The sequence below is a fragment of the Pipistrellus hanaki genome, assembly GCF_964339955.1.
Source record: "Pipistrellus hanaki genome assembly, chromosome: 4".
NCBI lineage: Eukaryota > Metazoa > Chordata > Mammalia > Chiroptera > Vespertilionidae > Pipistrellus > Pipistrellus hanaki.
In genome coordinates this window covers 70,100,222-70,114,412 of record NC_140506.1, presented here as the reverse complement: position 1 = coordinate 70,114,412, position 14,191 = coordinate 70,100,222, and the positions used below count along the sequence as shown (strand labels likewise).

Here is a 14,191-nt window from a genome sequence, read left to right as displayed (position 1 = left end):
TGGGACCTTTATGCAGACCGACACTCTGTCCACCGAGCCAAACCAGTTTCAGCACTTTTGGCTTTTTTGTCACCCAACTGCTATAGTATAAAGCAAGGTCCCATATTCTGAAGAATGCCTTCCCCACCATCATTCTGTATCACTCCTGGGTGTGTGCCTGATGGAAGCTTAGTGGGATGATCTAACAGAGGGAAAGCACAGGCCTTGAGAGCACATATACAGCACCTTCCCTTGCCTTCATCAAAGGCCTCAGTAACACAATGTGGAGGCCAGAATGGCTTCTTGCTAAGTGGTGTATGTGGACCTATATACTGCATGGAGTATAAGGGATGAGATGCTGTGGCTCATTTTTCTCCTCGACCTGAATTTGAATAAATGTCATCCAACATTTGAGATGGAGACCTACCAGTAAAAAGACCTTTCACAGGCAGTATCACTTCACTTTTGAAGTCATTTGTTGAAAGGGGATAAGCAGGCAACAATGTCAAGCGTTGTACCAGACAGCTAGTGCAGCCAATAGCAAGATCCCCTCCTTGGCATGGAGTCTGAAGCAATGAGACACAACTTAAAAAACAAGCTTTAATCAACCTCATAAAAATTGTTCTTATAATTGAACTTGGATAGGTCCCCTTGCCCAGCAAGTTCCAGGTGATGGTTTCACATTTCCAGGCTTAAGGTGGTCTCCATAGGCCAAAAGGTGTCTGAGTGACAGTACAGATGCTTGATGGGGCAGGAGGTAGGTGCACAGGTGGATCACGTCATCTTTTTACAGGGCGGCCTGTAGCTCAGCTTCAGGTATACCTTAAACACTGTTAAGGTTAAGCATGTGCCCCAAGAAAATAAGCCTAGAGGAAAAGACCCTCACACGTGAGAGCCCTGCACCCCTCCTCGATCACTACCACTTGGAACAGGACCAGGCTGAGGCAACAAGCCCACTTGAGTTTGCCCTGAAGGGCTGCCTCGTTCAAATCACATTGATAGGCACAGTTTCTGAATTCAGCAGGACATGGAGGAAGCAGGCATGACCTAGCCTGTTTTAAGGACCCACCAGTCCCTGGGATCACCAAGAACTGGTGTTTAATGAGGCCCAAGGGGAAGGGCCGTCTTTCATACAGAACTGCTTGCATAAGCTCTTACCCAAAACTTCCTCCTCTCTCCAGAGGGCAGTGTTCGGGAAGTCCCAGACAGATGTTGATGCCTAGACACATGATGCTGATTTGAGGGACAGAACTGGAGCACATGTTCCCTTTTTAAGAGAGACTACAGCAAAATGGTAGGGAAACTGACAGATGTCCCTCAGACTGATAAATGCCAGTGTGCTTGCCTACCAGCTCCAGCCAGAGTTGCACTAACACTGGCATTGAACAGTTAAATGCACAATCCCAAGGATGGCCCAGAGTGGCCCGAAATGGGGCCCTTTGGGCTGTCCTGAGCTGTCTCCAGCTGTTGTCACTGTCCACTGAGAAAGGCCAAGTGCCCTTTGGTGCATCTGTTGGCATAGTGTCCTTTTTCACCACACTGGGAACAGCAGGAAGGAAAGAAGAAGACAAAAAAAACAAAGACACATAATTTTCAAATGCAGTTTTCAACTAAGGTGGCACTCATCAAATACCAAGTTGGGAAAAGGGACTCTGAAATTCTCAGTGGTACAGTTTCACTGAAATATAAGGGGAAAGCTACAGAAAATAAGGTGGTATAGAAACTGCAGCCAAAAACTTGTCAAATGGGAGAGACCCCTCAGCCAAAGGATGACCTGCGAGCACACAGCAGTGAGCTCCTTCGGCCAGCTGGGCACGTGGGACCTGCCCACAAAGGGCTCTTAAGGTGGGAGGAAGAAGCCCACAGCACCAGAGCTCCAGCCGCCCAGGAATGAAGCCTCTGTATGGCTGACCACCTACCTGCGAGGCACCATTCTGGGGCTGCCTGGCAACGGGATGGAACAAGGAGAGAGAAGCTACAGGCTCCTCCCCCAATGCAGGGGGGACTCATTGCTATGGACATTGTGTGGGCCACACCCAGATTTCCCCTTCTGCTTCTCGCACACCTGCCTAAGCTATCCCTGAGGACAGGTTTCGGTCACTGGAGCAGAGATGGGACAAAATGGTTAGACTTGGTTGAATAAACCCGGTAAAATCACCTAAAAAATCTAGCATGGACCCTGATTTGCCCTACTCATTATCCAGTTCCTGCCTTAGTTTTACTTCATTCAACCTTGTTGCTCCTCAAAAAGAAAGGAAGCAAATGGTATCCTCAAGCACCAAACAAGGGTCTGGAGGTGGTAGGGGCACCCACTCTGCACTAACCCATTCAGTGCCCTCCCAATCCCTGCTTCCTTGGCACTTCCTGGAGTGGGGGGCCCTAATTGGTCACCACTGCCTAGAACTCTTGGCTGCTCTACTCCCAAGCCTGCTGTCTTCATGTTTTCAAGTCTTTACCTGTACATGTGACCTGTGTGGACAAGTGGCCTGTGGAGCTGCCAGTTAGTCCTTTGGTTGATGTGATGACCAGAGGGAGGGACTGTGTGGGCCCATTCATGGCACTTGGCATGTCCTTCAGCCTCCACAGCTGAGGAGTCCAGGATTCCCACAAGGCATCTTTAATATTAACTGTAAAGTGCCCCTGGTAAGAAGAGGTGGCAGATCCTCACCCCAGCTTTCTGAGGTTCCAGGACTTAGGAGAGTTTGCTTCACAGAAGCCCTGCTGAAGAGTCCTACAGGGAGGCAAGATGTACTTGAGGACTGGTTGGAAGCTGTTCTGCACAAGAAAGATATCACCTCCTCATTCCTCTACTTTCCTCACCTGTTATGGCTCAGGCTTAGAAATCTGAGGCTTTCCCTGAATCGATGTACACTTTTAACTTTAGTGTCTTTGACCTTCCCGAGAACAAAAACCCCTCCCAAGATAGAGTAGCAGCAACAGTCTATTCCTCAGCACAGCTGGCACAGAAGTGCTCAGTGAGTGATGGCTATGGGAAGTGTCCAGTGGATTGGCTATTCTATGAACATGTTAAATATATGCCTTTTGACTCAGCCCCTCTAATTGCAGGTACGGATGCTACTGACATCAGACAAGAGCTCACAAATGTCTAAGTATTACATTTAGCACTATTTTTAGCAGTAAAAATTATGACTTTAACTGTCTACTAACAGAGAACTGGTAAAATAAAATGTGATTATATTGTCACTGAAAAAGATTAGATTTACATACATTGATAGATCTACAGTATATTGCAAAGAAAAAAGTATAGAATTCTATACATACTAGAGGCCCATTTATATTAAAATACATACCATCCTTGTGTTTCTGTGAATAAAAGTTTAGAAGGGCAGTTCTCCAAGTTGGGGTCCCCCTTAGAGATTTTGGAATCCAAAAAGCATGAGAACAGAATACAATGAATAAAGTGGCTGTTTTAGAAAAGGTGGGAATAAGGGACAAAACTCACTTTGTATCTTAAATACTTCTATATCATCAATAAATTTTTTATTTTTAAAAGCATGGACTAACTTTGTATTTCTTCTAACAGTTCCCAATCTGAAGTCTCTGTAAGTCTAGTTCTATTATTCATTGTTTCTGATTCACTTGGTGGTGCTTGTTTCCTTCTATGTTTTGTGATTTTTTAATTGTGAACTCATTCTTCGGAACTCTAGCTATGGGAATTCTGTGTGATCTGGGTTGAGAATAAATTCATCGAAGAGCCAGGCTCCAGGAGCCCATCTGGGCTGATTTGATGAGAAAATGAGCTTTTTAGCCCTCACCAAGGGCAAAAATACAGGCCCAAACTCATGGAAGGATTTGCCAGTGACTATAAACTCAAGGGACTCCCCTCATCCCTTTCCATCAAGAGCCAAGAATAACACACATTTCCTAGTGGAGCTGTAAAAAGTTTACTCTTCCCTGAGTGCCTTACTGTGTGTGTGTGTGTGTGTGTGTGTGTGTGTGTGTGTGTGTGTGTGTGTAAGGGGTGAGAAGGGCCTAAAGCTTTGAACCTTTCCCTTCAGTGTGCCCACGAAGGGTCTGAGGATAACCAGAGGCTTCAGGGCTCACTGGTCCCTGGATTCATGCTTCCACTTTATCCCTAGCCTGACAGGTTTCCCTCCCTTTTTTTAATGTACACTCCACTCATTGTGTGTTTAATCATTCACCTGGCCTTGGTGTGTTGTAGAAGAAAGTGGGATGGCCTTTAGCCCACCATAATGGCTCACTTTTTACTGTTACAATTAGCAAACACAAAGTCTTCATTTTTCAAAATTAACTTTGGAGAGTGAGGGAACAGGCACTGACTGTGAAGACCCCTCCCCACCCCCCAACCCAAGACTCACCTTGTAACAGGTGACCTGCTCCAACGGGCGGGGTCCCCGGCTGCCTGCACTGCTGTTTTGACTCTGCATGACCCCGATGACCTGCGGGGCTCTCTGCTGATTGGGAGAAGAGTTCTGACTCGTTAACTGGATCAAGGAGGACGACCTTTGTAATGGCGGATTGTTACTTTGCTGGAAAGAGTTACACAACACGGTTTTACTGCAGAAAACACGTGCACGCAAACTACCAATGGGGACAGAAAAAAGAGGGCGGGACTACTCCCGCATGACCAACAGGAAGGAGGGCTTCTGATGTGGCCCCTCTCAGGAGAGCAGGCAGAATAGAAACATCTGGTGATGATGGCAGGAGCGGCTGCCCGAAAAATACCATGCAGACACACATAAACGAAAAATAAAAGTAGAAAACAAAACACCAAAGAGACAAGGAGGTCTCTGGGGCGGTGGGGCGAGGGCATGAGCAGGCCTTACTTTTGTTTCTGAGGTTCTAGCTTCAGGTCAGGATGAACGCTTGGTTCAGCCAGATGTTTAGCAGCCTACACGGCGAGCAACAGTCACAGAAAAACAGTTGGAGGCTGACGTGCTGAACTGCAGTCTAGGGGCTGAGAGGGCCCTCCACTAGGGAGTCACGTGAACAAGGGGGCTGGGGACTCCTGGGGTGGGACTGGATAGCAAGGCTACCTCCCAACCAGGTGGTTTCTGGCTCCAGCCTCCAAAAACACAGGGACCCAGGCTGTCACGGCTGCACCAGCACTCAGTAATTCCCGACTTCGCTAACAAGGAATTCTATGATGCCCCGTAACCTCCGGAGGATGGGAGCAGTCAGTATAGCAAGTGCGGACATTTCTCTGGCTACCCAGATCTAGCAGTGAGGAAGGCCTGGTGGGGCTTTGGCAACAGGTTCAAAGTCCAGCCAGGTAAGAGGTAAGGCTCAAGGTCCATGGGTGGGTTTATTCAGCATGTTGAGACCCTGCCTAGTGCAGTAGCCAGCCCTTCCTCTGGGTTTCCAATCCTCCACTCCAGTAACCAAACCCAGGATGCCCTTGCTGGGGAGTTAGAGGGGGCTGCTGCTGATCCCCATTTGTCCATGGCATTTCCCCTTTCCTCCTGCTTGAGGGGAACTGGCCAACTGCTGGGTTGTAGGACTCCTTGTCTAGAAAATGGGTGCCAGCTGGTCCTTCAGCTCTCTGTTCCCAGCATTCCCCGAGGTTGGGGAAATCCACACGGCACTGGCCGGAGAACTAGCCAGCCTTGGTTTTGTTCCCAGATCTGCTCCTGCCCAGCAGTGGCACCTCAGGCAAGCCCCTCCCTCTGGGAGTGTCAGTTTCTCCGTTTGTAAAGGAAAGGGTGTGAACCAGAAGGAAGAGCGGTAGAGACGTGGAGCTCCTGCTACCTTCCACTCTGGCTCCAAGGTGGGCTCTAAGCACTCGCCAGGCCAGGGAAGAGAAACCAAGTGGGCATTCAGCTCCAGCAGACAGCCCTCCATATCTAGAGGCAGATAACAAACTGCTCAGCGCCCTGAATTTTCTGCTGGAACTCAGGATGACGGTCTTGCCTCCTCCTGGGCCCTCTCCCAGGACTCCAGCTGGGGCTATGACAGACCAGGCATTGATGCAGGCACTGAGTTCTCTATTGCAAGGGCACTGCCAGGGCCAGCAGTGCCATAAGGCCGAGGAAGGGCCAGAACACGGTACCTTTGTCGGAGGCTGCGTCTGCTGGGGCAGTGGAGGCTGCTCGGTGGTTCCCATTGGCAGTTCAAATCGAGGGCTGGTGACAACAACCAGAGGAGACGAGAACAAGAGAAGAAGAGATGAAAGAGGAGCTAGGCTAGGCGGTGTTCTCAAATTCTGGCCCAGGGAATTTCATGGCCAGGCTCTACCCACGTACAGAAAACGAACCAACTGGACTTAGGGTGGATGTTGGCTCTCAGCTCTGCCTCTGAAGCCACAGGACAGCGGGAAGAACAGAACTAACATGCCTGGGCTCACACCCAGCTCTGCTTATCACTGGCTGAGACCTGGGGAAAGTGCTGCTCAGAGGAATGAAGGAACAGCTGTTGGTGACATCAGAAGGCATGAGCCTGCTCCATGAGGGGCTTTGAGCATGGGAGCTCCTTCCAATGCACACCCTTCCCTGCAGGATCCAACCCAAGTGCCCAGGAGGACACATCTGCCTGCCCCACAAACAGGAACCTCTGGGCCACCTGTGGGCTCCTGGGCTTTCATCTAGGGAGCAGGACCACTTACTCACCGTGTGACGGCAACCAGGACGGGAAGACTACCCTGTGGTTCCAGTGCCATCCTATTCCCTCAACCACCCAAGTGACGGTGCACTGAGGCCTAGGAGTGCTGAGCCCTGCTGGGCAAGAACCTGGCTTTGGAGGCCTGCAGACCTGCCTCTGAGCAGGCGCCACCTCCTACCATGTGACCCTGGCCAGTGGCTGAGCTGCCTGTGTCCTCATGTGTGAAAAAGGACGTTCTCTTTCGTACTTGTGAGAGTTACATGAACTCGTGTAAGTGAAACCCCGGCTCAGTAATTCATATAGGAGGCCCTCACATTATAGTACCCTTCCTTTACGGCACAAGTTTTTAACCTGAGGGCGCTAAAAATATGTGTGCGTGAGTTTCTCTGGAACTCAGGGCCCATAGTTTTCATCAGATTCCCTGATGGCTGTGTCCAAAAAAGGTTAAGTGCTGGTGTAGTCGCCACCTCTGAGCTCAGGGAGCAGCTGGGGTCCCTCCCCAACCTCCTATCCCTGCCCAGGCACTGTGCTACCACCACCCAGTGACTAACGCCCAACTGACCCCAGGAAAGATGTAGAGGGCAGCAGGGCCTGAGGCAAGAGTAGTGTGGGGACTGGGGGGATAGGAGCTGGCTACTCACTGCATGAATTTACACGAGGGCCCCTCCGGGCAGAATCCCACGAGGTAATTCACACAGATGACTCTCCGCGTGTGCCGGTGCCTACACAGGGGACCTGTGGAGCCAGCATCGAGTACTCAGATCACCCCCTTTAGGGGATGCTCTCGTGCCCACTGCCAGTCGGAGCCCTGCCCAGACCACTGTCAGATAGTACTGGCTTTGCCGCTTATTCACAGGGACAGTGGGCAGGACACACAACCCTTCAAATACTAGTTTCCTTATTGAAAATGCAGAAGAGCATGCAGCCCACACAGGAGCCTTGAGAGGCTCAAGTGAATGGAGAGTGTGAAAAAGCCTCACTAGCCCCCAAATGTCTAACACCATGCTTTGCTGGAGTAGGCAGGACAGGTAGAAGGTCATGTGGGCAGAGAAGACTGGCCTCTTAGCAGGGGGCCCAGCCACCCTGACACCTACCGTGCTTGCAGAAGCCACGATCGTACCAAGGGCAGTCCTTGATCTTGGACTCGGGGTCGATGTGCAGGAAGGGACACTCCTTGTTGCTGCACTCCCCTGCAGGGAAACACACATGAGTCCACCCGGGCCAGCCCTGGGAGAGCTGGACCCAGACCCACCCTGGTTTCTCCCCAGGCCAGGGCCCAGTGTGTGGCAGAGTGCCAGGTAGTTCTGGTGTCTAGTCCTGGCCCGGCGAACCCTGAGACTCGATGGAGTGCCTCAGGGCCTCAGTTTTCTGACCTGTATGTGTGCTGTGAAGATTCTCCCCGCACACGTGTCCATGCTGTCACCAGGGTCAATGACAGGGACAGAGCTGGGTACAAGGTATACACACTCTCATTAGATAACTCGTGGCTCCATCCCTTACCAAAGACGGTGTCCTGGGACTGTGGTGTGCCCAGGTATGCAAACATACCAGTTGAGGCCAGAAAATTACTGTTCTACTTGGATCAGCTTTTCACATGTACTAGCTGGGACAAGGGAAAGGTCTAAGGAGTCTACTATTTAGGACAAAGCAGGGAAGATTTTGGAATTCAGGTTGGGTCCCTGTGCTAGAAGGCAATGAAGCCTTTATGAGAGGAGCTATCTCAGGAGCAACCAGCCCAGCTGCCACTGGCATCTTTCATGCAGCTACAGTCCAGCCACCTCCGTGCTTGCCCTTCCTTTCCAACCTGTTACACATAAAATGCCCATCTGAAAACACAAACTCCTTCCCAGACCCACCAATTTCCTACATGGTCTAGCTATCCCTGTTTCCTCCTCCCTTCCAGCCACAACGGCCCCAGCTGTTCCGAGACACTTTTCTGCCAGGATTGGCCCCTGCTTAGTGTTCAGATCCCAGCTCAGGTCTCACCTCCTATGGTCAGGCCTTCCTGACCTTTCTACCTAAAGGAGATTCCTCATGTGATTCCATCAGTTTATTTCCTTCAGAGCACTTATTGTGCACAATTCTCTGTGACACTGACATATCAGCTGCCTCTTTCCCATGGGGCAGGGAAGGGCCTGTCTTCTTCATCACTGTCTCTTCAGGGCCTAGCAGGGGACCCTCACCTGTGTTACAGGTAACGGGAGCTGCAGACAGTATGCTTATATCATACCAGGTCAGGATCTGCAGGGGAATAGCAGGCAGGGATTTTTCCCAGAGGCGAGGTGGGAGGGGGGGCGCTATGCCCATGGCCATCAGCAGAGAAGTAGGGGACTCAGGTGAGCCTGCAGAGGCACCCTTGGGAGTCTGCCCTGAGGGCTGGCTCCTGCCTTTGGGGTCAGATGAAAGAAGGTTCCCATTGAGAAGCCACTGCTTTCTTTCAGTGATGGCTCCAGGGGAGGGTGGGAAGCTTGGAAGACAAGAGTCCATTTCTGTTTGTCTGTGCTATGACTTTTTAGTTTGTGTTGCCTCTCAAAAAAAAAAAAGAAAAAAAAGAAAAGAAATAAAGAGAAGCAATAACTCTAATTAATAAGCCAGCAAGCCAAGCCTGTTGGGCTGCTGTAATAATTAGCGTCTCCCCTGACAACAGTGCTTTGAAAGCGTGCAGCAGGTATAGCAGACTTCCAGTCTCCCACCAGGCCTCCGCACAGGGCTGGGGTCGCCAGTCCTGAGGCCAGAGCTAGCCCTTGTCCTGCCCAACAAGTATTTTTCCTAGTCAACCTCACCAGAGACCGCAACAGCTTGGCCAAGCCTGTGCCAGCCCCACTGCCCTCAGGCTGTCCCCACTTCTCCATGCAGTTCACTCAGGACAACCTAGGCCACATGTTCTCCAAGCAGGGATCAAGTCAATCTCTGTTTCAAGCTGAAGAGTAGGGCTCTTTGCTACCAGAATACAGCTCCACAAACTTGCTATTCTTCACGGGCATTTAGGACCGACAAGTTTCTCCTGGGATCACATGCTCAGAGAGAAGGAAACCAACTCGGGGGTAATCAGTTGCCACACAATAAGAAACTGATTTAAGGGAGAAGGCAGACTTGAACAGAAACAAGGCCTCTGGCCAGCTGCACTCTCACCCACCCAATGGGAGGCTCTCATTAGTCTCAAATTCCCAAATTACCTGGAAGTGCTCAAAAAAACAGAAGCCCTGCCTGGGCTGGTGTGCTCACTGGTTAGAGCACCAGCCCACGCACCAAAGGGTCTCAGGTTTGATTCCTGGTCAAGGGCATGTACCTGGGTTGCAGGTTTGATCCCTAGCCATGGAGGCAACCAACTGATAGGTCTCTCTCACATCAATATTTCTCTCTCCTTCCCTCTCTTCTTCCTTTCCACTCTAGACAAAAGAAGAAGAAGAAGAAGGAAAAAAAAACAATGGAAAAAAATATCCTCTGGTGAGAATTAACAAAAAATAAGCAAACAAAAAAACACAGATGTAAGGATTATTAGAGAATAACTATAACTTCTAACAGGCCAGCTGAGGGTTGGAGAGCAATGCCTAAGGTTCTCATCTGAAGCTGGACAGATTGGGGATGGCAGAGATTCCCGGAGTGCCTGAGCAGCTGCTTAACTCCTCTGGGGCTTGGCTGGTGGAGCCCCCCGTCGGTTACTGATGCTGGGGGGTTTCTGGATGGAGGAAGCGGCCTGGCCACATCTTACCGAACTTTGAGTAGAAGTAGCACTCAGGCATCTTGGTCATGTCATACTCATGGAGGAACTCGCACTGGTCCCCCTTCTTGCACAGCCCCCGTAGCCAGTGTTTGCACACCACCGTCTTCTCACCACTAATGTGGCGAAATGGGCACATGCCCCCTGCGGAGGAAGGTAGAAAGATGTGCCTGAGCCCGGGCACTGCACCTGGGGGAGCCAAGACGCCTCCTCCCCACTTCCCTGAACCACCCAAAACTAGAATGTCCCAGAAGGCGGTGGCTGCCCCTAGCAGAAGGCCATGTGATTTTAGGCAGTACATGGGCACACATTTTAAGTTTAAGTAGTTATGTCTTTCATTTTAATGTGTTTTAATAAAATCTTACTAAAACATCATGATTTCACAGGTTGTATTGTAAGATGGAGTCTTGACAAGATCAACAGTGGTGTGGGGGAGGGGTGGGTTTATTTCTTTATTTAATTGAAGAATAGTTCCAGTGATACATGGACATGGCAAAAATTGTACGGCTAGTTTAAGAAAGCCTGGGTTTTGGGGAAACCCAATTTTAAACTATCTTCTAGCCTAAAAGATAGAAGGTAAAGAGGATCCCCAGTAGAAGCCTGGACTCCAGGTGGGCTCCATCTTTAGTTAAAAGTACCTACTTAGCCTCCAATAACTCAGAAAATCAGCTACAGAACTGAAGGAATACATTGCATACAAACTGGGGGAGGTCTGCCGTCTGCAGTGATCATTCTTATAGACGGATCATTCTTATAGTCCTGTCCAACAGAACTTTCTGCAATGATGGAAATTCTATATTTATGCTCTCCAATATGGCAGTCAGTAGCCACATGTGGCTATTCAACACTTGAAATATGACTAGTATGATTAAGGAACTGCATTCTTAATTTAATTTTAATTGATTTAAATTTGAATAGCCACATGTGGCTAGTGGCTATGGTATCAGTTAACAATGAAACAGTCATAATGCCCATGTTAAAGACAACAACTTGCTAACAGATGGTGGCAGGTCAGAAAGGCAGAATTACTGAGCAAGGACATGGGAATGAACCCCGGAGCCCAGGGATGATGATTCCAACCAGAAAGCTGGAGGTCAAACTGGTTGACCTACCAATAGGTCTATTGTTTCAATGATAAATGACTGAGTTATAGAACCAGAATTTGCCAAAATCAGTCATTAAAACCAATCTTGCTCTAATTCTGTGTTCCCTTTCAAGCTGTGATCAAATTTAGTTTCCAAATAAATTTGCCTAGAAAAACAAAAATGGCCAGACCTATGATAGTATATCCAGCCAATACTTCTCCTTATGAACAATCTGGCTCATGGAGCCTCTGTGGGGGCCTGGTTAGTCCGAACAGGACTCCACGAGACAGACTATTGTCGGGTGTGGGTTTTTTTTTGTTTGTTTGTTTGTTTTTGTTTTGATGAGAGGGTATGGAGAACAGTGAGCTTGTACAGACTGTAGAATCACAAAGGCCTGGGCTCAGATACTGGGCTCAGCCACTCAGTAACTGTGTTTGGGAAACACAGCCCTAAAAGATAGACGGTAAAGAGGACTACCAGCAGAAGCCTAGACTCCACACTGGTTGCATCTTTAGCCCCAATACCTAAGAAAGATCAACTACAGAACTGAAGAAATGCATTTCATACAAACTTGAGAAAGTTTCTAAACATCTCAGTGCTAGGAGCCTATTCATGTCATAGGTCAGCTTGTGGCCACAGGGAAAGTGAGGTGAGAAAGCTGATTCAGAGTCAGGTTCAGTGCCATATTTTAGGTTTAAGGCAGAATACCCCATCATGTTCCTAGCCTATCCAAACCACAATTTCATCTGGGGCACTGTTATTCTTGAGAAAGCAATGAAAGCTAGAGACCTGATGGCCTGCAAGTCTGCTCGGGGATAGAAAGGTAGAGGGCACCTGAGGAGGAACATCAAGGAACCAGGGGTCTCTTACCTTTGCCACAGGCAGCTTTCAAAAAGAATTCACAGACAGCAGCCCCGGACTCTGTAAAAAGGAGAGGGAAGGAGAAGGGTCAACAAAGCAAGGTGCAATTGCTACTGATGACATCTGAAGACAGGGAGAGGAAAACCTTCTGGCCTTTGACCTATGAAATGTTCATGATCCAGGAAATAGGCTGGCAAAAAAAAAAAAAAAAAAAAAAAAAAGGCAAAGCCCAAACAGGCAAGAAAAATGCTGCTTATTTCAGTCATGCAAAATGAGATACATATGTTAAGACCAGTCATTATACAGGCTGAGAGTCTCCTATAATAAAAATGCTTTCGAGGGTTTGGGAGTGAGTGGGTGAAGGAAGGATGGAGCACAAGATCACAGAAATTACCCGGTGCTTAGACCTTCCAGAGGGCTAATTTCCGAGCGCTTTAATGTGAACTCACAGGAAACATACATGAATGGGGACTCCGAGGCGGAACAGCAGTGAGAGAGAGAGAGGCTATTAGGGAGGGAAAAGCATACAACTGAAGACAAAAAGAAGCAGGACTACTCTTAATTTGCAATGCCAACGCAATTATGAAAGGAGCAGGTGAGGGAGCAAGTGAACACAGGTGGAGTGCACGTGGTGCAAGTCAGTGGGATCAGGGTTAGCTGTTCCAAGGGGCCCAGTAATTCACCCGCCATGGCTACCAGAATAAACCTGGTTTCACAAAGTTTTGTGTATCAGCAGACATTTCAGAATTGCTGAAAACCCACAGAGAACATCTCCGAGGGCCACTTTTGCGCCTCTACTTATTAGTAACTTGCAAGGGATTCCCTGGCTTCTGGGCTGCAGGCAGATTTTGCTAGGACGGACTGAAGGCGGTGGCGCTGGGGATCTTGGAGGTGTCACTTGTTTGCTTTTCAAAAAGTCTGAAAAGGGAGCTCAGGCACCTGCCAGGTGTGATGAAAGACCCAGAGTTGGAGTCCAGAAAAGAACTGAAGGATAGGCTCCCAGGAGTGAGTCCTAGGAGAAGAATGGAGCTTGAGAGTCTGTGGTCTCCCAGACTCCCCCAACGGCCCAGTTTTGATGAAAGCATAAGGGAGATGGGGGGGGGGGGGGGGGCTGGAGGTGGGGGAAGGAGATTGTATGTACTTTCCAGTAGTTGGGGAGTTTGTGGGGGAAGGATTTTCAAACAAGGATACCCGCCTTGCCCTAGCTGGTTTGGCTCAGTGGATAGAGCCTCGGCCTGCAGACTGAAGGGTCCCAGGTTCGACTCTGGTCAAGGGCACACGTCCCGGTAGTGGGCTCAATACCTCTCAATCCCCAGTAGGAGGCTTGCAGAAGGCAGTCAATGTTGAAGTTTCTCTCTCTCTCTCTCTCTCTCTCTCTCTCTCTCTCTCTCTCTCTCTCTCCCCCCCCCCCTTTCCCTTCCTCTCTGAAATCAATAAGAATATATTAAGAAGAAAGAAAAAGGATACCCGCCTTCATTGAACAATTATTTGAAAAGCCGGATACGATCTAGCCCTCCTGAAGATTATCTTAAACTACCCCCAGGGGATCAAAGATCTGAGGAGGGTGGGCTCCGGCGTCCGAGTCCCAGGACCGAGGGGAACGGGTCCCAGTTCCGAGTCGGTTGCGCCCCTCGCCCGCCGGCCCCGGCCCCACGCTCACTGTCCATGCCGGGGAAGGGCAGCGGCTGCGCCCCGAGCTGCTGCTCCACCGCGATCTCCAAGTCGAACTTGATGTGGTCCACGCTGGCGATGATTTCCTGCATGGCGGCGGCGGTGGCCCCACCGGCCCGGCTGCCTCCAGTACCGCGCCGCACTCACACTTCTACCCGCCGCCGGCCGGCGCGCACGGGCCGCCTCCGCTCCGCCGCGCCTAACCTGGCCGCCGCCGCCACCACCGCCACCACCGCCACCGCCACCGCCACCGCCGCCGCCGGCGCCCGAGGCATGCCGGGAGCGCTCGAAGCCC

General features: G+C 50.0%; 1 protein-coding gene across 7 annotated transcripts; it reads right to left on the bottom strand.

The window, feature by feature from the left end:
• Nucleotides 1-565: 565 nt before the first annotated feature.
• Nucleotides 566-14,151, bottom strand: CPSF4 (cleavage and polyadenylation specific factor 4). 7 transcript variants are annotated; one of them, XR_014794828.1, is made up of 9 exons: nt 13,886-14,151; nt 12,235-12,285; nt 10,271-10,423; nt 7,653-7,748; nt 7,200-7,293; nt 6,011-6,083; nt 4,320-4,415; nt 2,436-2,710; nt 566-1,518 (listed from the first exon to the last, which is right to left on the bottom strand). XR_014794828.1 is itself a non-coding variant. In XM_084881444.1 (8 exons), the coding sequence occupies exons 1-8, from the start codon at nt 13,986-13,988 to the stop codon at nt 2,687-2,689; spliced, it is 765 nt and encodes a 254-aa protein (XP_084737570.1). In that variant the 5' UTR covers nt 13,989-14,151; the 3' UTR covers nt 566-2,686. The 7 variants fall into 7 exon arrangements, 5 of the variants coding, with proteins under 5 accessions (XP_084737570.1, XP_084737569.1, XP_084737571.1 ...); XR_014794829.1 differs by having other exon boundaries at nt 4,320-4,412; XM_084881444.1 differs by having other exon boundaries at nt 566-2,710; nt 4,320-4,490.
• Between the last annotated feature and the right edge of the window lie 40 nt (nt 14,152-14,191).

Coding starts and splice junctions, on each gene's coding strand:
- CPSF4 (XM_084881443.1), bottom strand. CDS start 13,988: ATGCAGGAAATCATCGCCAGCGTGGACCACATCAAGTTCGACTTGGAG. Junction 7,294..7,652: donor TCGTGGCTTCTGCAAGCACG/GTAGGTGTCAGG, acceptor CTGGCTCCACAG/GTCCCCTGTGTAGGCACCGG. Junction 4,491..6,010: donor AGACGCAGCCTCCGACAAAG/GTACCGTGTTCT, acceptor AACTCTTTCCAG/CAAAGTAACAATCCGCCATT.